Source organism: Melanostigma gelatinosum (genome assembly GCF_949748355.1).
Source record: "Melanostigma gelatinosum genome assembly, chromosome: 23".
In the NCBI taxonomy this organism is placed as follows: Eukaryota; Metazoa; Chordata; class Actinopteri; order Perciformes; family Zoarcidae; genus Melanostigma; species Melanostigma gelatinosum.
Window position 1 is genome coordinate 8,649,726 of NC_136656.1, and position 26,160 is coordinate 8,675,885.

A 26,160-nucleotide genomic window follows, 5' to 3' on the forward strand; every position below is an offset into this window, starting at 1 on the left:
CCTTTGTGGCGCATGTTACTCTGCCTCGTCAATGGGATTGCTCTTCTTATCAAGGGGATACAATGTCACTTCAGTAATGCACACCCTCAAAGTCGATTCTCCAAGCACCCTGTCGAGGGTAGCACATCAAAGGAATTAGCATCTTCAGTGTTCATGCTTAATACATTCAGAGGAAATGACAGGAATCTTTAACAACAACAGTTTCTCTGATGCTTCACTTTGCACCTGTGCTAGATTTCTCCTAAAAAGTCCATCTTGCACTGTGAAGCCCACAAAGCTGCGGATCATGATGGAGAAACATCTCGGATGGCCTTCCTAGTTCCACTCTGTTGTTGTTGCATATCTCTGACTGATCCTAAGAGCTGCTTCTGTACATTCTCTCTCTTCCGGTTCCAGGATGGACAGTCGCGGACAGTAAGGCAGTTTCAGTTCACAGACTGGCCTGAACAAGGAGTGCCAAAATCAGGAGAGGGCTTCATCGATTTCATTGGCCAAGTACATAAAACAAAAGAGCAGTTTGGCCAAGATGGGCCTATCTCAGTCCACTGTAGGTAAGTGATCAACCAGTATCAACCCACCACACGATACAACATGCACGTCGTAGAAAACTAAACTGAGTGCAAACATCTATTGAGTTGCAAAGATTATATTTCCACACAAAGACTGCATAATGGTACATTGTTTGACAGAACTTTTTCTATATTTATCTGCTTCCTCTGGCCTCACCGCTGACTCTTCTGCCCTCTTCTCGCACAGCGCGGGTGTTGGTAGAACTGGAGTTTTCATCACCCTCAGCATCGTCTTGGAACGAATGAGATACGAGGGCGTAGTAGATATCTTTCAGACAGTGAAAATGTTACGGACACAGAGACCAGCTATGGTGCAGACAGAGGTGAGGCGCTTCTTTTTCCCCCACTAAACTTAAGACGAAAACATAACTCGCAACTGTACTGAGGTGGTAATGTAACTAGTTATGGTTTAGATAACACATGGAATCAGTTTCTGTGTTACCGATTTGATAACTGCCAAATAAAAAAGGGCTGGTGAGATTCCAAGTATGCCTTTAAACCAATCAATATTTTACTGACTCTTAGATATAAATAGTCACGTTAGAAGTACAATGTACCAAAGATGGCAGATCCCTGTGAGCTGAAGTCTTCTCTTCTGTGCTTCCAGGATCAATACCAGTTCTGCTACAGAGCTGGCTTGGAGTACCTGGGAAGCTTTGATCACTATGCAACGTAAAAGACCCAGTATTGGAAGAAAAAAGCAGAGGGCCCTTTGGAAAGAAAACCCAGTGAGCCTCTCTTCTGAGCCATAAATTCCTGCTTGAGAAAGTACTCCTTAACTTCTTGCTAACAACTCATTAAGTGTTGGATGTGTGACATGACTCGTCAAAAAATGAAAAAGATGATTCCCGGAGGACCAAGTATTTCCCGACCCCCGGTAAAAACCTCGCCTTGATACAAAGCGAGGGAATCCTGACTGTTGAAGCATCGTCTGGAGTTATCTTTTCTCTTGCTTCGAGGATTCATTTTGGGGCTCATGAAACAGAATGAAACCAACACGACAAAAACAAAAATGAACAATAATGACATCGTCAGAAATGCATCAGTGATTGTGAACCGTTACGAGAGACATCTGAGGCACACAGTATTGGGGGTGGGGGGGGGACTTGATGCACATTGTAAAGAAAAAAAAGAAAAATCAGTTCCGCTATGAAGTACACACAGATAAACCATCGAAAAAGAAGACAATGCTTGGTCCACAACAGCAAGACAGACAAAAAGTAATAATGAATAAATACCACTTTTCCTGTCATAATGTCCATCATCTAAATTCTGGAGAGGGTAAAGCTCAAATGACATATGAAATAAATAAAAATGATTGATTTAGTTTTTTAGTACTTTATTATACAGCTGATGTGCTTTTTTTGAACTGTGTGAATTTCCTTTTTTTACACAAATTTATTGCTTGGAAAAAAGTGATAAGATGTATTTCCGTAATTGTTATTGTTTTTTTTAAAAGCTGTAGAACTGTTCTGGAGTATGTGCTATTTAGCAGAGGATCTCTTTGATTTTGATTTTTTTCTATTCGTTTCCTTCATTTTGCTGCACTTGGTGCACAGAACAGAATTCACACTACCAAAATGTAGGTTTGTTCAAGAGTTGTTTTTGATCTTTTGTTTGTTTTTCGTCCATGATCACATACATGGTAATTAACTCCTCCCATAGGAATAACTGGGGCTTTGTGGAATCAACAGGGATGAGCAAAGTATAAAGTTGCTGCTACCGATTATCTTAGTTCTTCCATGTTAGAAGGATGAGAAGAGAACCTGATGAGATATATGAATTTATAAATATATGGTACAGATTGTCAAAATACATGTGAAATATATACGAAAGCATAAATAGAACATTCTATATACATAGACGTAATATATGAAGAAAAGTATGGGAAAGATGGACCGTCTATGAAAGCTTCCAGATGGAGAGTTGTGCGCTATGGGGGAAATGAAATGAGATATTTCACTGGAATGCACATCAGTAGGAACACAGTTGTATTCTGATTCAGTGCATCTGTTCTCGTGCAATAAATACATGCGTGTGTGTGTGTGTGTGTGTGTTCAGATCGGGGTCTATGTGGATGTGACATTCACTCCTGACATTCTTGTTTCACACGCAACTGGAGGTGTGGGAGCGGGAATGTCGGCTGCCAGTCAAAGCATCACTGGTGCATTTTATTTCCAAGCTCTCATACAGTCAGCAATTAATGGCAGAGGGGTCACACAGCCGCAATCACCGCTCCACACAATAGGGCAAGGTACAAAGAAGTCACTTTCTTGTGCTTCTTTCAAGCATCCAATGGTAAGAACTTCTTTTTTTTTTCTTTTTTCATTTTGCATTTAGAGTGCCTTATATTTATGCCTGTTTTTATAATGTTTCATTTGACATATCAATGTATCCTTTGAGTAATCTAGGCATTTAGTTCAATTGTAACCATATAGTTTATTTACCTTTTTGTATTCATCGTCACATAATGAGATTATATATGCAAATAAGAACATTTCAAAGCGCATCTTTTTTTTTTCATTTTCAGTGGCCTTACTGTGGCTGAGTAAATTAGAATAAAACTCGAAATACATCACTGGCCTCCACAGAAAACAGTCAAGAATACACAACAGTTACAAAACATATATTTAACAAACGCAGACAGAGACAGGGAAGATAATGCAGAATCCATAAAGATAAAGAGGCCCGTCATAACGGCATTGAGCTCTGAACAGATTTTCAACACGGTCACATTTTAAGACCGCAATTATCCGATTTTAAAATGACCAAACTTAAAACTCATTTGGTTAAAAAGAATGCCGGATTGCACACGTCATCACCTCAGGGTTACTCCTTCATGCCTTGGGTTTGAATTCTGGCCTTCATGCGCGTCACTACGACACAACAGAGAGTGGATCGAGAAACGCAATCTGCAACCAAACGTTCTGTTACGCTGACAATCCTAAACGGTGTGTCATGTTGCTTTTCATTGAATGGCATTACAGTTTGAGACAGACTGGGCTTTAGTTTGGTTCATGTTGAGCAGCATCCGTACCCTCCTGACAGCCTGGTGGATGTGCATTCCAGGTGCTTTCTTTCCCTTGTAAACTCAAGCAAGTGTGTTTTCATTTGTGTCTGCTTAACCGATTACTTCTGTCATCATTGTGAGACATAAAAGTGCTATTATTTAACTTCATGGTGGCTAATGTTACATTATGTTCAAGTCTCAGATGTTTATTTTCCCCATCTCAGTTTTTCCTTTCCATGTTTTTTTATTTTGTTTTTATTGATTTCTCATATGCAGGGTGATACATTGCAGAATGGCCAAAGCTGGCCCAGTAGAAAGATTTGCACTTTCTCTGTCTTTGTACTATGCACTGCCCTATTGATTCTTAACCCAACAACATATTACTTGAACCCATCTATAAAAAGAAAATCTCCTTAAACGTTCACTTTGTGTGTATGTAAATAACACAAAAAAAAGGTATCGACTCTTGAAAAAGACAAAAAAAAAAAAACGAAATACGTTTGTGGCGAAAAAAAGAGCATCCATCCTGATGCCATGGTTACTCCAGCAAATGACTTCAGAAGAATCTGCCCCCCCCCCTTGTGGCTTTGCCATTCAAGCTTGGAGTGTCATTAACAGAAATAAACGTCGTGTTCTCTGCTCTCTCTATCTATCTCTCGTCTGGATGCATAGACTGAAAATTAAATCATGAAATTGTTAAAAAAAAAAAAATAATTAAAAAAAAAGGCTTGTTAAAAAGATCATACAATTACCTCTGATTAGTTGTAAGCGTAAACTGTTTCTTTTTCTGAATGAAAGGAGTGCTTTTTATTTTCTTACACATTGGTGGCGAAAGAAGTCTGTGTGAAAATCAGTTCTTTGCTGACACAAGTTCCATTTGTTATAAATTAATTCTATTAAAAAATGTCTGTTATGCATCGACGTTTCACTTGTTTCCCTCCACCTCACTCGGACTTGAAAAGACGGATGGAGCTTATTTTAACCGCTACTGGTCCGGGTCCAACACATTACCCACAGTTCTCCCATGAACGGGGAAACTGAGCCTCACCACGTTTTAACAGATTGCCATCGCTCTGCTTTTTGTTTCTGTCACTGATGTCGGCTACAATGTATCGTCAGGGGAACCTTTGACAGATGTGCAATGTTTCCAAAGCTGCCTGCCTTTGTTTTCACCATACCAACCAAGTGGTGTGGTGTTGTAACTCGGAAATTAAAACCACATTGCATACCATCCAGTGCCAGTGCACTACTTAAACACTGTACCATTTATTTTGCAATGTGTTGCTGCTTCTCATCGATTATGTACATACGTGTTAAGTTTAACAGCACCAAAATGACACCAGTTAAACCAGCAACCTCAAGTTCGGCCACAATAAACAGTCAATCTAACATCAGATTTACCGTTAATTGACAGTTAAACATTGTGACTACACTGGTTTTGATAGATAGTGGGAGAAGATCCATCTTCAGCTAAAGCTAGAAAAATACAACCAATATAGAGTGGTACATATTGACATCTATATAACGTAGTGTACGTGTGTATCGTGATATATAAATATATATAAATATATATATATATATATATATAGATCAAAGATGCTGTCTGGTATGACACTGAGCTCGGTCAGCATTATTCCTGAGTCCGAGTCGATGACAAAATATCCACAACAGTAGATCATAGCAGCTCTAAGATGTAATAAATACCAAGACGTACCTTTTATCAACTTAAGAGGTTAAGATGTTGTTTGTAGGAGCTGCTTTTTTGTTTTCTGATGTTTGTTTTTCAAAAACACACGTCAAACTAAATATGCAACTTAAGTGAATCATTGCATCTGCCAGAGCAAGCAAAGTGCCTCTGAAGAGGCGATACAGCTGGACATGTTTAGAATCACCACACCATGACGCGGAAAGAAGTGCACGCGAGAATGTAGGAACATTTTTCACGGATTACAGGATTGGCAGGAGCAATTATTGCTTCATCTCGTTCCTGACAATTTGATGGAAATTGTCCAAAACGATATTGTAAATTCACTGAGCAATCATGCCAATGCAGATGTCTGCTCCGCCATTGTCGCCAGCTTTTATGTTTCACCGGAGACCGCACTTCAGATGTGTCAAGCAGATGTTTTGTCTTCGTCTCTCAGCGCTTTTTGCAGAAATGTGAAACCATACAGCCATTCAAAATACTGCGCACAAGTAATGTCACATGTATATGAGAAAACGACAGCTTGCCTCACTCCCCTTGTGCTTTATTTTCCACGTGCTAAATTTGATGAAACGCGCCCAAATGAAGGCGAGGGAGCGTTGCAGCTTTGCCAGCAGTAGTGAGTGGGATTCAACGACGACACGTTTCTTTTATTCTCACACTTTTGAAAGAAGGAAAGCTTCTGCTTCCCGATTCTACTGCAGCCGAAAAAATAATTACACAACGCTGCATTTGAAGAATTCAATTGTACTGGGAGGTACCTTAGATCAGGAAGTCTGACACTCACAGCATCCCCCCCACTGTGTTTGTAATGCTCCGGTGTTGATCAACAATCATCTTTCACCACCTCACCAACGTCAAGCATTAGGTTGGGAGTAATTCGCACTAATACGACACTGTTGGCAGTTCTGCTCCATATGCATCCATCGTCATATTAACATTGCTGTGAATATATTCATTTTATGTAAATCACGGCACCTTTTCAACAGACTAAACCTTCAATCTGCAGGGGGGGGGGTCCATGATGCCATTTTTGATGTTATTCAGATTGATTTGATTGAAAATCCATTCTCGATTGAATAAATAGAAAGCTGTATTTAGTCCACTGGGTTGCAATAAGAAACATCAAATACAGTAAAGCTAACCGACGATGTCACCGTCTAACTAAGCAGAAAAGGCAGAGACAAATGTGTTGATCAAAAGACTGACTTAGCTCGTATGAGAATGTTAAATCAAAGCATTTACTGAACACCTCCACTGAATTAATATCTTGTCTGGAGAAAAACAAGTTGATGAACTCGAGTAAGGGAAAAAAAGATATCTCCAGCAGAGAAGATAATTTCAAGTTTTAATTGAAATTGCCTGCATATTTACTAAACGCTTCCCTTCCGTCTTGCAAAGAGAAATTGTTCATCTTCTTTGAGGATAAAACACAACATAAGGCTCGTGGATCTCCCACACCTGTTCCTCTGTGTCCCTGGAGTGTTGCAAGGCCTTATGGCATTCATAACATTTAGGATCCAACACATTTGCACTTCCAACAAATGTTGTCAAACGTTACCTGATTGACAATGCTTTTCGACAGCATTTGAAAAATACCTTCTGCAACAACTCAAAAATAACTACAAAGAAACCAAAGCAACGCAGCTTCTGTGAACTGATCTGCCCCATCGTCACCGATATCTGATCCAGGCCCGATATCATCATCCTCGTCACCAATTCACCGTCCCAGCTGGCCGCCGGCAGAGCTCATATTAACACTTGAGAGGCAAAGCAGCTGAGTAAACAGATGTTGCACTTCCTGGATTCCTGGCTTGAGTGGACTAAAAACTCTGCAAATGAAATGGACAGCTATGGGTCCCGCAGTCGCAGCGCAACCCAGGGGCCCCTTTTGCCGGCAGAATAGTGACGGCTGCTGTGCAGCGGAGAGACAGATACTCCGCCCCTGCAGCAGGCTGGTGATGATGATGCATATGGGGATCCTCAAGTGAGCGGGCTCCCGGTTCAACGATGAAGGACCCAGATCAGAGCTGACACTGCTGCCTACGCTACATTGACTTTGCCCTGCGCATCACATTGGAGCTACTTCAGAAGCAAGATGAGGGTTTGCCCTTTGGTAACTACTGCAAGGGAAGGAAAGGAAGACAAACACAAACGGCTGGTAGAAAGAACACAGTTATCAGTGTCATGATACGTTTCAGTTTGAAGTGGCCGTTTTCCTCTGTGACCAAGTACAGCAAGGGAGGGAGAGAAAATAGGGATGTAATAATTGCTGAAGATGGAGGGGGATAGGGTGGAGACGGCTTGAGCGAAACGCTTGATTGGAGAAACGACGGAGATAGTAAGAGAGGGCCGGAGAGGAATCCAGCATGAGCCAACAGTTGCCGCAGTGTAAAAACCTCTGAAGGTTAATTTCTCCCGCTCATCATCTTGCCAACATCCCCGTGATCAGAACCACTGTCGGCCAGCCATCTGCTTCCCCTTGCCTCTCTGCCTGTGCACTTCTCATTCCCAGTTGGCTTCATCTGGGAGTGGACATGCATCGGGGCGCTTTCAGGATCTAATCTCCGAATGTGGATGTGGGGGGGGGAGGGTTTTTGGCATCCGATCTCTGGTGTCTAGTTCGTTAGTTTGCGGTTGAAGATGCATGCATAGTCAATGAATTTGTATATCAATAACTTTAATAGTAAGACCAGATAACTAAATCAGTACATCTCCCGGTGAGAGTACAGCTAAACAAGTACGCTGCAACTATTGAATCTTTCCATTATTGATTCATCTACTCGTTCTTTTCTCAAGCAATTAATTGTTCGGTCAATTGTCAGTAAATGCCCCGACAAGATGGCAGAGCTCATAAGGACATCTTGAAATGTGAAAACCAGAAAATATTCATATTTTAGGAGCTGGGGAAAAATAACACGGAGTCATTTTTTGGATAAAAAAATGGGTCAACTTTATATCAAATTAGCTTTCGATTCATTTTAAGTTGATCGATTGAGCTAATGTTACTCAACACGTCTCACAGCGATCAAACAAACTAAGTGGTCAAAGACAAAGTGAAGAAAGTATCCACTACCTCCAAATGTATCCAATGCTTTTCTTCTTGATATGAAACTGCACGTAAATGACATTTTCTTAAATGTTGAGCTGAGGTTTAAGCCATACGACCTCAAAACAAACCACCGGCATCCCTCGTGACCTTACGGACAACAAAGGAAATATAAACAATATATAGGCTCGTTGAAGCCAATAGGAAGTTCACAGCACACATCAATTATCCTGTCAAGCCTGGAAAAAAAGAACAGGAAATATAATTTACGAGCTCCCCGACCGGTTTTTGTTGCAACCTAAAGCAATAATACACCTTCAGTTCGGTGCTCAGCGGCAATCTTTTCATACACACTGCCACCTCACCAAGGGGATAAGTACTTAGGGTATATTTGTGTGACCTCAAAGGACACAGTGTCAATTATTCTGGGTGTGCCTCTGTGGAGGACTTCATTCCCGAATCAAAATAAATGGCCAGGGCAGCAGAAAGTGAATGGAGCTAAGCCCCCAATATTCCTTCGAGACAGGAGGGGGAGCTTGGGCCACAAACAAATCCATTACAAACCAGTAAATAGGACGCATCAGCACTCTTGGCCCATTTGAATGTTTCCAGCCCCGTGACCAACCCCTGCATAGGATGCTTCCATTTTAGACGTCGGGGCTGATACCAAGAGTTTTTTTTTTCCCTTTCTTTCTTGCACACCACCCTGCAGTCAATCTTACAAATACATTCTGATAAAACTCTTCCGTGTATGGCAGCTCCGCTAACTGAAAGTGGCTGTGACTAACGCGGTGTAATGGGAAAAATTCAACTTCCTGCATATAATGGGGAAAAACGTGGAGCAAGTGTAAGTTCAAATGTCAATGCAATGCTGTAGCCTAATGTGGTCTTAAGCAATTCATGGATGGGTTGGAGGTGGTGGTGGGGATGCAATTAAAATGAGCTGTCCTGAAATTAGATGCCCCCGCCTGCCCACCCCCTCCCCCCTTTTTTTCCCCCTTCACCAGCTGGCAGTCATTTCACTGTCAGGGTGTATATAATTTCCGGCGAAAGCGGAGACGGGGCACCATGTTTTGCCACAGCGAGAGTGCTTTTAGGGGGCTCCTCATACACAACGAGGCTTTCATATTGTCCATCTTCGTTCCAATGTCTTGTTCACGACAGTTTTTTTCTTTCAAAATGAAATCAGGGATAATATAAAGCTGTCATCTTCCTCGACAGAGGTTTAGAGTCAGGTAATGATACGCTCAACCACAGAATCAAAGAAAAAAAAGGCTTCTATTTTGAAAGTCATGGGACACAATTAAGAACTGTCAGGTTCATCATCAAAACACAATTTCAGTTTCATGCTCCACCTCAAATATTTTTCACACTCAATTCTGAGCACTCTGAACATAGTGGACAAAAGGATTAACTGAAGGTACTGCTTCAAAAGAGACGACCGAGTCAAACTTCCATCTGTTGCAGCTGCAATGAGAGTTGCAATGGTTATTTTGGGAGATTGTTAAAGCACATCCACTATTGAAGGCCAGTTCGGTGAGTGCCACCTCTATCTGCTAGCCCGTGGTTGATGTGCGGGGGTGATCAATGTATTGAGACATCAAAAGTGGGAACTCATCGAAAGGAATGCTGATAGTATGAGGAGTCCTGCTGGCTTTTGTGGTTGGCACAAGTAGAGCCAACAGACAATTTGTGTCCCGTTTGCTAAAATGAGACGAGGTGGCAGATGGAGAACCGAATCAGACAAAGATAAAGTCTTCTCGCCCGATGCCACACCTTTGACTGGAACTTGGAAAAGCGTTGCTCGTTCGAGTCAAAGCTGCAAGCAGACTGCCAAACACTTCCAATCAAACCATCAATTCAGTGTAGTAATACTAAACGGGCTTAAAACTGTTACCTTGAAATGAGCTTTTCTTCCCCTCATGTAATACATTGAAATAGGACTGAACCGATTCCCCCGAGAGCGAGTAAAGCAGAAAAGAGGAGACGGTTGACTGCTACAGCTCGTGGCCATACAAGAGCATTTAACTAGCAGAGATTAACTACTGTATTCCCACTGGTGGCCTAGATGTCCTCGTGTACTGCCTCGGGGAAGAGAGATACCAGAGAGGGAACGGTGGAGGGGAGGAAAAGAAAAGGGAGGTGGGGGTGGAAAGACCATGTAGTGCCGACAGTCACTTGAGAGTGCACAGTGACTGGTAACCCAAAACCAAAAACAAACAGCTAACACCGACATTGTGTTTGGCATTTGAGCAGCACTGTCGGTAGCGACCGCGTTTCTCTGCTGTGTATTGAGGATATAAGAGAACAAATGGTGGAATATAGCGATTTCTCCTGGACTCTCCAACAAACGCATACACAAAACAGCAGCTGTGTTTGCCTCTCAATTTATTCCCTCCTGAAAACTGGCTCTCACTCTCCCGCCGTCCTGATGCACCGTACAGAGACACGGCAGCAATCACTCCAACTCAGATGGACACGTTTGTGGGACCGCCTGCAGTTGCTCCCGGTCCATCGGTGACATGTTTTTCAGCAACATTGCTTGTTAGCATTCATAACATCACAGCCATACCCACTGGCATTCATGTTATAAATACTGTACGTCGCGTGTTAAAATCCAGATGCCAAGGTGAGTCTATTACATTTCGGTTAGAGTGCCATGCAGTCATCCGGTCAAATGACAGAAGTCCCACTCCCTCATTTTTACCTTGATAGTACGTTATTTCAGAAAATCGGCTCGGTTTTCGAGGTATATAATCATCAATATCAGTTTGAAATCCTTCAACACTTCCTGTCCTTCTCAATAAAACACACTTCTCAAACAACTGCAATTAAAATGTACCTGCAGTTTAATCACTGTACAAACTCAAATCGATGACATTTGCCATTATCATCTGCTGGTAGGGTGGTTGGTCAAATTTCCAAGTTAAGAGCTTTGGTAATTGGGACCATATTGTCCTCACAGTCCTTTTTCAAGTGCCTTCAAGCAACTGAAACAATTAAGACCCCCAACCAGTCACAACCAGGACAGTGGACGCCTCTGCAGGAACACCACTGAGTTGTTTATTATAGCAGCAGCTTGCACTGTCGGCTTCCGCCATGTCTTCTATTGGCCTGTGGAACATATAAAAGCGGGAAACACACAGAATCGCCACTTTGTCTTTTGGCCTCCCTCGACCGCCCACCATTTCCCCTCCCCTCCCCCCCTCTCTCGCTCTGCTTCCTTGCATCTCTCCTCTGTGTTTCTGCCTGGAAGTGGAACTGATCGTTCTGGCTTCCTCCATCACTGCGAAAAAAAGCTCCTCTACTTGTGATGCAGAGCGGGCGAAAAAGCACAGGAGTGTGGCATGTCTCCAGCAACGTCGGTTCAGAGAGGAGGAGTGCAGCATTTTTGTATGCAGGCAGGATTAGCCTAATTGACGTGTCAGCCTGAGAAAATTGTGGATGCGTGTGGGTTAATGTCTGGGTACAGCAGAAGCTTCACTCATCTCGGCGATGAGGAATTTGCAGGCCTCATTTGATTGTGTTTGCATGTGTGTGTGAGAGAGTACACACAGACCCCACCCCATGGTAATGGTGACTGTAAAACCTACCATCTAGTGTATTTATGATGCTGCGACAGCAAGGTGGAGGCTGTTGGCTACATAACTACTTAACACCATTGGGTCATTACATTAGGAATTCACAATTAAAAACAGCAGCGGTCTTGATTGATTCAATTTATGTGCAAACTCGCAAACACACTGCTGAACACGCACACACACACACACCGGAGCCTTATTCTGAAGCTTCCTTAAAGTGGTGTGAGTTTTGTACGGCAATTGCACAGCTCCCACATCCATTGTTCCCGCCCTCTCCCCGTTTCCATCAGTGTAATCGTCAATGTAATTGAAATGTGTCAGTGTGACAGTGGTAACCGAGAATTAACGCTGAACCTACGACACGGAAATAAAACAATGCAGGCCGCACAGAAGCCTCACCGACGGAGCAGCACCATTTCCCCGTTCTAAGTATACACAAGAGCTATTATTGCCTCGTCAAGGCCTGGCACCAAAATGGCTACCTTAAACAGGTCTCACCTCTCCATGTCCACAGCGTATACCTAGCAGAAGTTGAAGGCTTTAGTGCTTTCACTTGACTTTAAAAAAAAAAAGGCTCAGAGTTAGTCCCACCCCCCGAACGGCTTGACAGAATTTCACACTGCACTTAGCTTTTCCCTGGTGAACAACTAAATTCAGTCTAAAACCCACAAGTGGCGCCTATCTGTGGTGGGAACTAATTAGCCTTTTCTGCTTTGTCATCGCAGTTAACCGAACCTTGAAACAAAGGAGCTTCGTTCATTTGAATGCGTTTTACAAGGTGAATGTTTTAGCTGGTGACGGCTAAAGTCATGGGCTTCTTTAACAATGCCTTTCAGTTGGCCAACTTGGTTGTTGTCGGGTTTTACCTGCTCTGTGGTGCTGGTATCCAGAGATTGCATTCACGTATTTATATGCACACTAAAGTATTGCATGAGAAAAGCTGTATGGAAACTGCAAAACTCAATAAAACTTCAGCTCAACTGCAGAGAGCCGGTTGTGTGCTTGCTCGAGGTGGTTTTCCTTTTGTTGACAAAGAGTTGAAGCACGAAATGGATTCTGGAAATGTGTTTGTCCGATCAGTTCTCAAGTAGAGAACATTTAACTCACACGACTGATCGGCTGTTTCTGCTTTCAGCGTCTTCCCATAACGGGCAAATGCTTTTCTTCATGGATAGGATAAAACATGGCCGACACAAAAGGACAAATACAACTTTCCCAATTGAAACTAATTCCTGAAAATCTCTTCTCCATTTTGCTGTCGTACATGGGTTTTATGGCCAAGACAAGTTTGGTTTCCAGTTTGCAACCTCTACTTTTACTTTGCCAGCTTGTGGATTTTGCTGGTGTGCATCTAGCATGGACACATTTGAAATGATTTCACACTTATTGCCAGCTGGGCAAAACAACATGTCACTTCACACTTTTGAAGAGAATAGCAGAGAACAACAACAATAGAGAACAGTAACATGTCTGTGGAGTTCATGTGGAATGTCTTGACATTTTGTTTCGGTGACTGAATGCAAACAGCAATTTTAGTGCCAAGACAAGATATTGTGTGATGCAATGAGTAGGACACAATGACAAGTGCAATTATCTGACACATCAAGCCCAGCCCTATACCATAGAGTGCTTCATGTGATATGAGCTTCTATAGATATTTGACAAGACTATAAAACCTTTGTCGGAAGAAAAATATATAGTTTTGAAATGCAATGTATTGCAAGTTATTCATTTATGCAATATACCAAAAATTCATTCCAATTAACCAATCAAACAGTGGCTACATTGAATATATAACCAATGAGTTAACATGTCGCAGCGTTCGGTGGCTTGACAGTCGAACACACTTGAAGCCGTTGTTTGATTACTACACAGCAGACTCCTCCTTAAACCAAGTCTGGGTATGATGTCATTCAATATAGGATGGATTTTTCTTGATAAAGTCAATTACCTTAATGTGCATGAGATGGGATTGGTGGCTTTGCCTGTGTCCACTACGGGGCTGCCCTACTGGAGGACCACCTTGCAGTTGAATATTGCTGAGTCATTATATCCTGTAGATGAGGTCAGCCTTAAACGCTGCTGTAGTTATGGCATCTCACTGAAAGGGGCAGCTGTCAGGGTAAAGACCTCTGTCAGCCCTTCTGCACCTCATGCCAGCACACCCACTGTCAACTCGCACCCAAGAATATAAACCTGGATTACAGTATTCTATGGACACAAGTACAGAGGGCTATTATTCATAAAATACTATACCTGCCTGCATTCTAAAACTGATTTGAATTTAGCATAAAATAGGATGTTCATGAACATACAGAAGTTATGGGGCTAATTCACAACAAAGCCAATGAAAATCTCCAAAAATGATGTACAACTTGCAGGCCTATCTGAAAGCATCAAGCCCACTTTGCAGGAGGTAAACACCTACATTACAGTTAATTTACACTGATGAGAAAGAGTGGGCGAGCAACTGGTAAATAACAATCGGTACAACTGCAGCCAGTATCTCACAGAAAGAGCCCGGCTCAGAGTTGGCAGAGGCACGCGTGGGATGGATTAGTGTCTTCTTGTTTGTTGCGCTTTAATAGGATTTGATTTTGTAGATTGTGTTGGCAAGTCCTCCCCCCCCCCCCCGAACACAAGCATCTGAAGGCTGAGAGATATAGAATATGGATTAAAATATTCCTTCTGTCACAAGAAATGTGTCTGTTTCCTTGCTTCAAGAGGATATTATCCTGCCGTTAAAGTATTTATCAGTAGATGTACATTCGTTAAAAGTATGTATATTCATGGGGCTCCGTCTTCACATGCAGAACCAAATGAATAATACAAAGAACTATCAGATGGTCTTGTAGGAAGTGATTTGTTTTTGCCAACAATGAGAACGTGAAAGTGTTTTTCTTAGCGCACCAGTGTGGAGATTACAGTGGCAATTCCACTCACATTTATGGATTATGTTACTCCCAGATCAGATGAGCCAGTTAAGTGTTTCCAGAAGTATCCATTGCAGCTGAAGGAAGAGTCAGACTTTGTAAAGCTGTGCCAACATAAGTTTCACCAAATACCCAATGGCATCTGTCACATTTGGAGTTGGGCAACTCTTTCATGTTTAAAAATAAACTGCTTGTCCACAGAGTACATCCTGTAGCTTCCATTACAATGCACTTCTTAGGATAACAGGAACCAGATAAAGTCTTAGCATCTTTTAGACAGCTGCTGTGAATTGCCGCTATTAGACCGAAGACTTTTACAATTTAGTGCTGGATTTTGTTTCTCTGGCGGAGTAAATAAAATGCAGTCTTGCCAACATTAATTAAAGCAAGGCAGAACCCAACACTACATGGCATCTACAGACAGGTTGAAAGGAAGCGACATTATTGATAATATACTGTAATGTATGAATATACGGAGGGTTGAAGCTTGAGGTTCAAAACAGAACAATCTAATTTACTCAACATTGTGTTTATAGGAAATCACACCAAAAGCGCCGCTCGGGAGACATTTTGACAGTCTGCTCCCTTTGTTGTTCAAATATTCTGCTTATTATTTGAGTGGATGATCGGGCAGTACTCCGACGGTTGCCAGGTAAAATAAAACGTTAATAAAGTTTCTCAGAGGTAAAAAAAATGAAAAGCTTCAGGTGGACGCTTGCATTGGAGCTGCAGTGTAATTTTAGGGGAACGAGACGTTGGCGGTGCCATTTGAAGTGGATAGCTTTGGCCCCTTGACAGTCATTTTACTGCACCCATTAAACCCTTAAGAACCTCAAGTTGTTAACATGACAGTAGCAAAGACAAAAAAAAGGTCCATGATCTAGTGGCCCACTTCCATCACGAGAGAGGCAGGGAAATGGACAATGTGTCACGGCAAACACATTTGTAGTGCGCTATAATATTAGATTTAAAACCCTAAAAAGCTTGGGGTGCTGATTTAGTTTGCACAGAGATATAATTGGCTTTGGGTGTCATCCAAACTCTGTACAGTAAGCCTCCATATGCAACCCATTGGAGATGGTTTCTCCCCCTTTTGGCCTTGCACTTTAATATAACGAGGCAGAAAGAGAGAGCTTCCTTTCGACTTTAGTACATTTTTTTTACCTTATCAGTTATAATTCCACTGTCAGCCTGCAGAGCCGTCTCAGAGCTACAATGACAGCTCCCGGAAATCCTGTGGGAAAGAACCCCCCCCCCCCCCCCCTCACCGTGGGATAGGGCTGACGAAACCTGCTTTTTCTCTGCAGATTCCTCAGCAAGATTTAGGAATAATTAAAGTACGCAACGTAATCACAACAATACAATGTTGCAAAAAACAGTTTCCTGCATAATATGAATATGATGTCTTCCAGTTACTAGCATGTGACTGCGTGTGTCTGTCATATGAGCAGGGATTGGAGGTTAGTGGAGTAGAAACCTTGAGCGGGATTTAAAGAGAAAATAAATGGAGGCTTCTCACTTCATTTGCCACAGTGTCTCCCAGCGCCAGAGAAGGAAACCCATCCTCTATGTAACATGTCAAATCCGTGCGCAGGAGTCATCACAATCGCTGTCACATTCTCTTTCCCTCCTGACTTCCAGAAACTTTGGGGCGTATCTCATAAACTTGTACTTTTCACTGAGGATATTTCCATTTTCATTCAGTCGCGTTCCTTCTATCCCGTCATTTTAAACGCGTTTACCATTTAAAATCGAACCACACACAGCCGTGTATGTTTGGCATCGGCTCATAAAGCCACAGATGCATGTCAGACAGACTGTGGCACGCCGAGTGTCATAATCAGACACTAACACACACACACACACAAGACGACCCCTCCGACACACCAGCAGCCCTGATGTGCAGCCTTGTCACTCCTTCTGCTTCTCAAATATGTCTCCACCATCCCTCCCTACATCCCCTCTTTTCCCCGATGTATTGTATTCTCTCTTCAACTGTCTTGGCAGAGACTTGTTTTGCTTAAGTCCCCTAAAAAAAAAAAAAAAAGGAATGGAAGACATCACCAAAGTTCTCTAATGACTAGAGTCAGTAGGTTGGCCAGCCATGTCAGCATATTCCTCTGTATTTAAGTTTGAGTCACTTGTAGTGAACAGAAACACTACTGCGAGGTTACATCCTGACATTCATCCCAAAAAAACTGCTTGCAATTCATTGTACATTAAAACGATCATTTAAAGACGGGACAGTGACCAAAATAAATGTATTTAGGGTCATATTTCCCCTCACCACCGATTTGACTGGCGCAGGGTGGTCTCCATATCATTTTAATGATATGATGGAGCAGTTTTAATAAAATACCTAATTAAAACACAGAATAGCGCAATAACCTGAGCTTTTAAATGACCTACTAATGAGTTGACACTGTGTTGATGACGTGGACCTCGCTCTATTCAGGCTCACTGCAGACTCTACCTCACCATTTTCTTTAAGAAGTATCTCAAGAAAATAAATTCTAATTCCCTGACTTTTATTGCTCTGGTTGGACGATCATATGGTAATCATCAGTCTCGAAAAGAAATACAGGAAATCCTGCGTTCCATTCAAAAATGGAGCGAGAACAGCTGCCGTCTGTGCTGTGGGAACAAGCAACGGTACAATTGCGGCGCGGAAACCAGGCAAGTTGCCCTGTGATGACATAGTCCAAATACAAGGCTCGCATTCGAGTTATGAGCCAAAGGTCTGTCGGCTCTCACCGTTATTTGGGATGACATGTGCTTAAGAATGCACCATGACCCCACTGTCGAGGAATGGAGACTGGGGAAGGAAAGAGGGGAGCAAAAGTGCAGCCAAGTACCAGAGAGGCTAAGCTACGAGCACGCAAACAGAATACTGCACAGGGCTTCCTATTAAAGCAAACTGCTTTCATGACAACGGTCCAAACAGCAGTTCTATGTCAGAAAGTGAGCTCTGTATGCTGAACCTCATATCTTTGCAAATGTGTGCAAACTGAAAATGTGCATGTAGATCCTCAGTCAGCTGGTCAGGATACACCCAATGAACCCCGTCAGTGTTGCTCCTTGGTAAGGGAGCAGCAACCCAAACTCCCTATTCACCCTCATTTAGCAACAAATACTTATCCACAAATGCTTTTCATCTAAGCCAGCTAACCTCTATATTACCTCCAACATTTCTGATATATTGCCATTATGCCGTCTACTCTGCAGTTATTCATAATGTAGGACCTATTGTATGATGTGTGGTAGCTGTGTGCACTTCTCCAAAGAACGGTAAAGGCTCTCAAAGGATCTAGACAGGTACAATTTGAACGCACAAAAAATAGAGCACAATGGCTTCTTCACCTGTGTTGAGAGAACTAGCATGAACAAAACACCAATGCTATGAATTCACAATGTCATTCAACTCGTAAAAACAAAATAAAAGAGAATTAGTTTGCATGGTTTTTCAATCAAAAACTTTTGGACTTGTACACACTCATAAAAAGGCCGTCTGTGTGGGGAGCGCAATGATTCTGTCACGCACATATGAAGCAGTCTATAAAGAATAAAGAGGATTTTGTGGACTGTTTCCAACAAATACCACTTTATTGGGTGCTGTATATCTGAGGGATTATCTGTGATCGTTAAACCCCGGAGATGTTTATCCTCAAGTGTGTATTTTTCATGACGGTGAACACAAGCGGACGTCTCTACTTTAGCTGCACTCGAGAGAATATTTCCTTCAGATCGCAGCGCGGATTCTTGAGGACAAAACAAGTACCAACACTTGCAGTGACACACATTTCTGTTGCTGGGGCTGAGGAATGGTAACAGGTTGGTCTTATGGATTTTAACATCAGAGTGAGTTGTTTGTCAAGTTTATATTTGCAAGTGCGACGATCACACTGAAATGACTTTAGGTTCACAATGAAGAGACTACAGGAATATAAGTACCCTCTGGCTAACAGCTATGCCGCTGGCACTGAATATATTAATTGCACTGGATATTAAAGATGCTAATTAATGATCACACACATGTCTGGGTGGTGAGTAAACTGTGAAAATTGGTATGAAGTAATCCCCTGCAACAGAAATGAGTGAGATAGAAAGAAAAAACAAGCCTGCACACCTCCTCCGTTGCCTTTCCCAGAGGATTATCTTCATCATGCAAACACAAAAAAGGTAAGAAGCAGACCTCTGGCCTACACAATCAAAGGAAAGAAGCGTGGGAAGGAGGAAGCCAACATGTGTTCTTTTTGCATGCTGTCACACTGCAAACATTAACCACTGTATGTACATAAGAGAGAATTGTCTTGCAGGAATTGAAAAATGAAAAAAAGAAAATCACATTAAAAATCTCATTAAATTCGGGTAATCATGCTTTGCCTCAGGACTGGGGAGGAGGGTTCGCGAGAGGAAATGCTTACAAGTTGAATCAGCCTGGGGAAGAATACATCTGCTTTTGCAGCATGCCTTAATGCTCCAGTGTATTATTAATGTTGAGAGGAAATAGATCCCATGTGGTATGGCGGGAAGAAAAAAAAGGATGTTGCCTTACGTACCCTAGATGAGGTCATCCATTGATTTACTCCCGCGGCTGCTTTGTGGTACAGTAGAAAGCTTTCTCCAGCATTGTCTTCCCACATAGGACGAGACAGGTGGCTTGGGGAAATAAACCAAGTGTGGGAGAGCGGCCACGAAAAGTATCATTCTGACTTGCGTAACAAATATTCTTCTCGTATAGCTTTATTCCTCAGAGAGCAATCATTGTGCTGTATGTGAGTAGCAGAACATTCCATACAAGTCAAACCGAATCGGGTTCCTTTTCTGTTCTGCACCTGGATATATTAAAATGCAACCCATCAAGGGTCAGATGAACCACACGGTTATTACAGCAAAAATCATGGATGTGGTCTGTGACTGGCCTGGAAATAATATTATTGCCTACATTGAATTAACAGCCCCCGGATTGTTGTTGGAAAATGTACATCAATAATGTCTCCTTTCTCGCCATCAATTTTGAATTTTTTTTCTCTCCATCCCAGTGAACACAGCATGACCGATGCCAGTTCACATCTTATACGGCAAGGGTCACACAGAGTTAATCAAAAAAATAAGAGAAGAACATAAAGAGTGCTGAAAGCATTCAAGTGATTTCCTGCTGCTTGTTCCCCACTTACTCCTGGCGTAGCACCTTTCCAAAATTCCTATTTGCTTTGGCCTCCTGCAGGTCGTGGCCATGAATACAAATAGCGGGCGCCGTTGCCGTCGCTTTGTACTTTCCCCATCTCGGTAATTTCACAAAGCCGTCGTTGCTTGGACATCCGTAGGGAGAAAGCTTCATTTGTCGTCGTCTATATACCTTTCCTGGAACAAACTGTGCCAGAGAAGACATGGCTGACTTCATTAGTCATGAGAGCCGAGTATGGATGCGCTGCATCTAATTTAAGTGTCTTTTGTGGATAATGCTGTTCCTGAAGCACTGAGTAACTCGGCTTCCCTCTTAGTTACTGTTCTCACGCCTGTCAAGCTTTGCGTTCGAGCACAGCGTACAGTGTATGCAGTCGGTTATTGCTTTAATCAAACATATACAAACCCTGTTTGGATGCTGATAGGCTTTAAAAGTTAGAATAAAAGTGACAACGTATTGTACCTTTAAGGATTTGAGGATGAGGAATGTGTTTGGCAAACCTTACACTGTCTCAGCTAGCAAGTTGTACTGGGGTTGCTGGAGTGTCCACCTCTCTGCAGAGTAGGACAACGACACCCGACTCTAAACTCGGATATAGTACCATTCATTTGGCCTTTTCTAATGTAGATGGCGGAGGTAAATCAATCAGCTGGGTGCTAACGTTTGCAGCTTATGATGGCGCAAAATGTTTGAGTCGCTACTTTTTTTGGTTTTGGAGAAACGAACAACAAAAAGACGGCATCCTGTGAAGTCTTTCTATAGCATCACTTCTACGACAGCACCATGCACACTGACTCAGCATGGGGACAGATCCAGAGCTAATGCATAGTTATATATATATATATAGATGGATTTTCAATGACTATATGCATCATGTTTGTGTGTGCAGAAGGGACAGCTATTATCAATCAGAGGCCTCATGATTCCAAAGGTCTTCTCGCTCAAGCCACAGGGAAACATTACCCTTTGCCTGCCTTTTAGCACTTGACAACTGACATTAATTACAGGACTCACGATTCCTTATAATTATGCCTATTCGTGTGGAATATGTATGAATGGACACGCCAAACACCAAATATTCAGATTACCGGTTAGATTGTCAGCTGGATGTATCGGAAGAGCATCCTTTTGTGCTCGGCCCAAAACGAACACAACAATTACAGCATGTTTACAGCTCACACAGAGAAGGCTATCTTGGAATATCTCCACCATTACCTCCCAACAGGAAGGAGAAAAAAAAGAAACTCTCGTAAATCACCCAGCCCATCAACGGTGGAGTATCACACACGAGGCCGCTGTAAACTCCAGAGACATTAAGAAGAATGTGGGGACCTAAAGTGTGCAATTTATGACTGTGAGTTTATATTCTCATTGCTGCAGCGGGCCTACTTTGAAGGGAAGATAGATTCCTCCTCCTCATTACCGGGCTATTCAAACTCTACTCGAGATTATTCCCCATCATAATGATGCAAATGGGGAAAGACAAACAAAACAAAAACAGATCTGATAAAGCTGGAGACGCACCGTTGCTCACATGGAATTGCAATCTTATTCATGTAAAGTCGGGATCTTGCTACGCTGTGGCTGACTTGGGGGAAACTAAAATAGCCACTGTCCGTCTGTTGTGTTTTCTTTAACTATTTACTTATGTTTGATCAAAGTTCAACAGCAATGAAAATGGGCTCTCGTTGCACTGAAGTGACGGCTTCGGTGGTTTCTTTCAAGGTTGCTTGGTGGTAAACACAAAGGCATGTAGAAGGCGGCATTTGCACAAAATCAACAAGTGGCCATTTCAAAACTAAACACTTCATACGGCATCAAGTTCAGCAGCTCAACAAAAATGGAAAGCCAACTTCAAAGTGAGAAAGACAAGTTTTCCATGAATCATCCTTTCTGGAATACAGCTTGCAAACCTCAATACCCCAGCAGAGTGGAATAGCATTTACATGCAACCATGAATTCCCATAACACCCGCAGTGATTCCTTAAAGGGTACATAAGTAAAACAAACTTACTGTGGAACCAACCTAAGGTTGCTGGTTTTAATGGCAAGAGAAGTTATGAAGTCACAACTATAATTGCCCCTAATATCTCAGTGAATGTACTTGATTTGTTCTCTTTTCAGAGAAATTCAATCCGAGTCATTCAATGATAGAAACAGCTGTGGGAATGATGCATTACGTTCAGCAGTACACGTGATCCGTCTCACTGTTCCACTAAAATGGGAATGTATGCCCTCCTACTTACAACACAGATTTTGGTCTTTAATCAACATACACATGGTGTAAATACTGTATAGATTGGAACCTCAAGTTAGCGAAAGAAATGTGCAATTGTATAAGAAGTTGAAGCAAACGTATGCCACAGAACGATGGAGCAGGCTCTACTTCCAGAATGTACATTGAAAGTAATATTTCGAGCCAAGTCGTATAATCTTTACCTGGTTGTATTCGGGCTTCGGCCTTTTTTTGCCGCGCTCCCTCTCATCTCCCAGCCCTCAGTGTTTTGCTTTCTTCTCATTCATTTTTAATGAATTGTTTCAGGTGGCGGCACGAGAGGAGCAAATCAAGGGGACATTTAGCACTGGGAGAAAAGGAGGTGACTATTGAGCCGATAAACCAAAGTAATGAAAACAGGAGCTCCAATCTCAATGCTCTCCGCAGGACGTTTGTCTTTTTCTCATAAGCGGCACGCCAATTCAGTGGCTCTGCCTCTCTCGTGAGCCATAAGTGTGTCAGACTCAAGATTGTAAAGCATAAAACTTGGGCCTCTGGGCCCTTTGGGTGTATGAATTCCCACATTTCTCGTGTTCAGTTCTGCCGTTGCTTTGCATCAGGCCTGGTGAACATTTGGGGTTTTGTGGGTACCTGTGTGTACACTCTCTGGGGGGTCTAAAATTAGCCAATTTGTGGGGGATGGAACGCGTAGGAAATTCACCATGAGGTCATTGGCGGTGATGGGCTGAGGGTGTGTGTGTGAGAAACCATTCAATGAGCAGCAGCACACACTTGGCAGCATCAAGGACACAGTGTGCCATCATTCATTTTCTCACATACACAGACCCATAAATATGGAAGGACTGACCGAACGGCACGACTCTCCAAAATCGTGGTTACTGTACAAACAATGTGATGATGTTGACATCATAGCACTTTGGTTATATGAGGGACCATTACCGCCTGACCGCACTGTCCTCCGACTTGGCCAGTGTCGGGGACACACTTACGTAATGGGAGAGAAGCTGTGTGGGATCAAACTTGTACTCGGTGCTGCTTTGGCAACAAGAAAAAAAGGGAATCGTTCTGTGCCAGGGTGGCACACTGAAACAAAGATCCTGCTCCACAGAGTGTGTGTCTTGACTTCAGATATAGTAGCATTTATTGTTGTTATCATTAGTATTTGGAATATTTAGACAGTCAATTTCCTGTATGTGTCACGTGGGTTTCGCCACTGTCCCAGTCTTTTCGGAGACCAGTGGCCTACTCACTCCAATGGGAGAAGTCAACGTGTGCACAGATTATGAACAATTCTTAATAAATCACCAAAAAACACAACTTGTTCATTTTTTTTTGCAGAATCCTGTGTCGTCAGGGCTTAACTGTTAAATTACTTATGATTTACCTTTAATCTGATTTCTTGCTGTTGTTGTACATGTCAGACGCTTTTTGCTGTCTTCATTTTCTGATTATCTTTCAATTCACAAATTGAGGATGTTAATTAGATGGGGTGAACCATGAAATTAGATGTTGGGGATAAAATGTAATCATATTTTTTCCCAATACAGTTTCCGTGGTTATGCCATTAGAGAGAGTGGCAGCCATTTGGGCTGAAAAGTAATTCTTTGGTAAGACGACCCACGTTTCCACAGTAAAAACACAATACCCCTCACTGATTACAATTATCATAATTTTACCTAATTGTCGACCTGGGTTGCATGAATTCATGCTATTTCTGAAGCGAGTGTGGGCTGTATACCTACAGTCTGTCAAGGTGACAAGCGCCGACACATTTTTGTTGCTGCTTTGTTGCTGCGCTTGTCCTCTCGAATAATGCTTCCTTTTCTCAAACCAGACACAGAAATCCCTCTCTGCCTAAGTCGAAGCAGAGGCGACATTAAACTTGAAATGCTGATGACGATGTGAATCATAAAAAGATCCCTAAAACCCCTTTTTGGGGAACAAGCATCCGATTCTCTGGAAATGGGACGCCTCGCCGCCTACGAACCAACGTGAATCACAGAGTCGAGGTGTAATGATGTCAATTCCAAGAGTTTGGAGTAAATGGCAGTCCACCTGCTGTGAAAAGACACTCTGCTCAGCAGGGGGGGGGCGGGGGGGCAAGAGCCACAGTGTACTCCGTTATGAGCACACTTAATAACACACATTTTTTATGATGGAAGTTCAAAAATGGTAATGTCTAATCAACACTTCATGAGACTGATGACATTTGCCAATCCACCGCGGATGAACTGAATCCATTTACAAGTATTTTCTCACCTCGTTGTTAAGCAGAAGATTTAATCTGCTGAATGTCAAGCAGGGAAATACTGCGTGGAGCATCAGTAATTACTGGTCGTGCTCCTTTGCCTTTCCATGGTTCGTCAGTTTGAAATGTGCAAAAAAAAAAAAAAAGAAGCCTGACGCATTTGTTTTAAATGCGGCATCTCAGGGTTAAACCGATATTTTATTATTTTAAATGCGTTTTCTTTGTCGTCGCGCTCAATTTGACATGAGACGATAAACTGTGCCGACTTGAAACTTTGCACTCATCGTAAATGTCTCATGTGGCGACATGCCGACAGAATGATTAAGATTCCCAACACCCTGATTTATGTTTACTGAAAAATGATACACATTGTTCCGACGCTGCTCTACGAATCAACAGTATGATCCATCTACTTGTTGTGCTTCATTTATCGTACACAGCATTATGAGCAAGTATTGGAGAAATCGAACCTGCTCTGCCAGATGGTTTGTTTACACAGAAGCATCTGAGAAGCAGTCATTGGAAACGGTTTGGCAAAGGGCACGCACTTTCAAAGAATACTTAAAATACTGTAAACGAAGTCAGGCCAGATCAAAAAGGTATTTTCACCCACTGGTTTGTGGACTGCCGTTGTGAAGCCTGTAGTTCGCCATCCTGGCCTTTTCGCAACCCATGAAATGAAGTTACCATATTTGGAATGCGGAGAAGTGACGACGCCGGATACGGAGAGCTCTGGCAGCGGCACAGTCTTCACAGTCTATTTTTCTCTAAATGGGTCCACAAACTACGAAATGAACATCGCGCTGTATTGAAGAAGACTTGAAAATAGCAATTGAGAACATAAAGTCATGTTTACTGAGGGAATAAATCAAGTGAGAAGTAAGGTCATTTTCTCATATACAATCAGACTTATTTTGCAACCGGAGGAGTCTCCCCCTGCTGGTAAGTAGAGAATGCCCGTTCTGGATCGGATTCACTCGGCAGAACTGGAGGTTGCCGCCAGGTAGCCGTGCACACACCTATGCCACGCCCGTAGCTGCCAGAGTCTTATCACAGGACGCCGATTGGTCCGAGCTCTGGCTTACCAGACACAAACGCAATGGAGCCTGACTCGATGAGAAATCAGCTTCAGTGCAAGGTAATCAGGACCAAGTATAAGTCTCGTGAAAGTGGACGTACGTTTACAATATCATATGGAGTAGCTATTAAATTAAAGCGTTTTGGGGGATATCAGTGTGTCCTTTGCAGGTTTGCTTCAATATCAATAGATTTGCTTTCCAAATTCGACTGCATTTCTCGAACTGAATTTGCATTCGATAGCTTAGTGATGGATAAGACTCGCTTCTCTATATTTGAACGGACTAAAATGTGGGCTGCGCCCGAGATGCATCATCGCAAACTGCCGGGAGAGAATGCACTACCCATGTTGTCAAAATGCGCTTGCTGAGAAAGCACTTGAATCAATTATTTGACAGGAATATTTGTTGAGCAGAGGAGCAAACAAACAGCCGCACCACGACAGAGTGACAAACACAGAGCCTCACGTTTCACGAGAACAGCGTACAATTCATTCGGATTGGCTCACATCGATGTCGCATGCCGTTTGTTTCAGACACGGAACTGGCTGAATTTGGCCCCTGT

General features: G+C 42.5%; 1 protein-coding gene across 4 annotated transcripts in view; it reads left to right on the forward strand.

The window, feature by feature from the left end:
* LOC306796644 (receptor-type tyrosine-protein phosphatase delta) overlaps window positions 1-4,496 on the forward strand; it is a 118,219-nt gene extending 113,723 nt beyond the window's left edge. For all 4 annotated transcript variants that reach the window (XM_079295690.1, XM_079295691.1, XM_079295693.1 and 1 more), the window contains 3 exons: window positions 397-551; window positions 757-892; window positions 1,177-4,496. In XM_079295690.1, the coding sequence (XP_079151816.1) occupies window positions 397-551; window positions 757-892; window positions 1,177-1,245 (360 nt within the window). In that variant the 3' untranslated portion in view covers window positions 1,246-4,496. The remainder of the gene's footprint in view (window positions 1-396; window positions 552-756; window positions 893-1,176) is intronic.
* The last annotated feature ends 21,664 nt before the right edge of the window (window positions 4,497-26,160 follow it).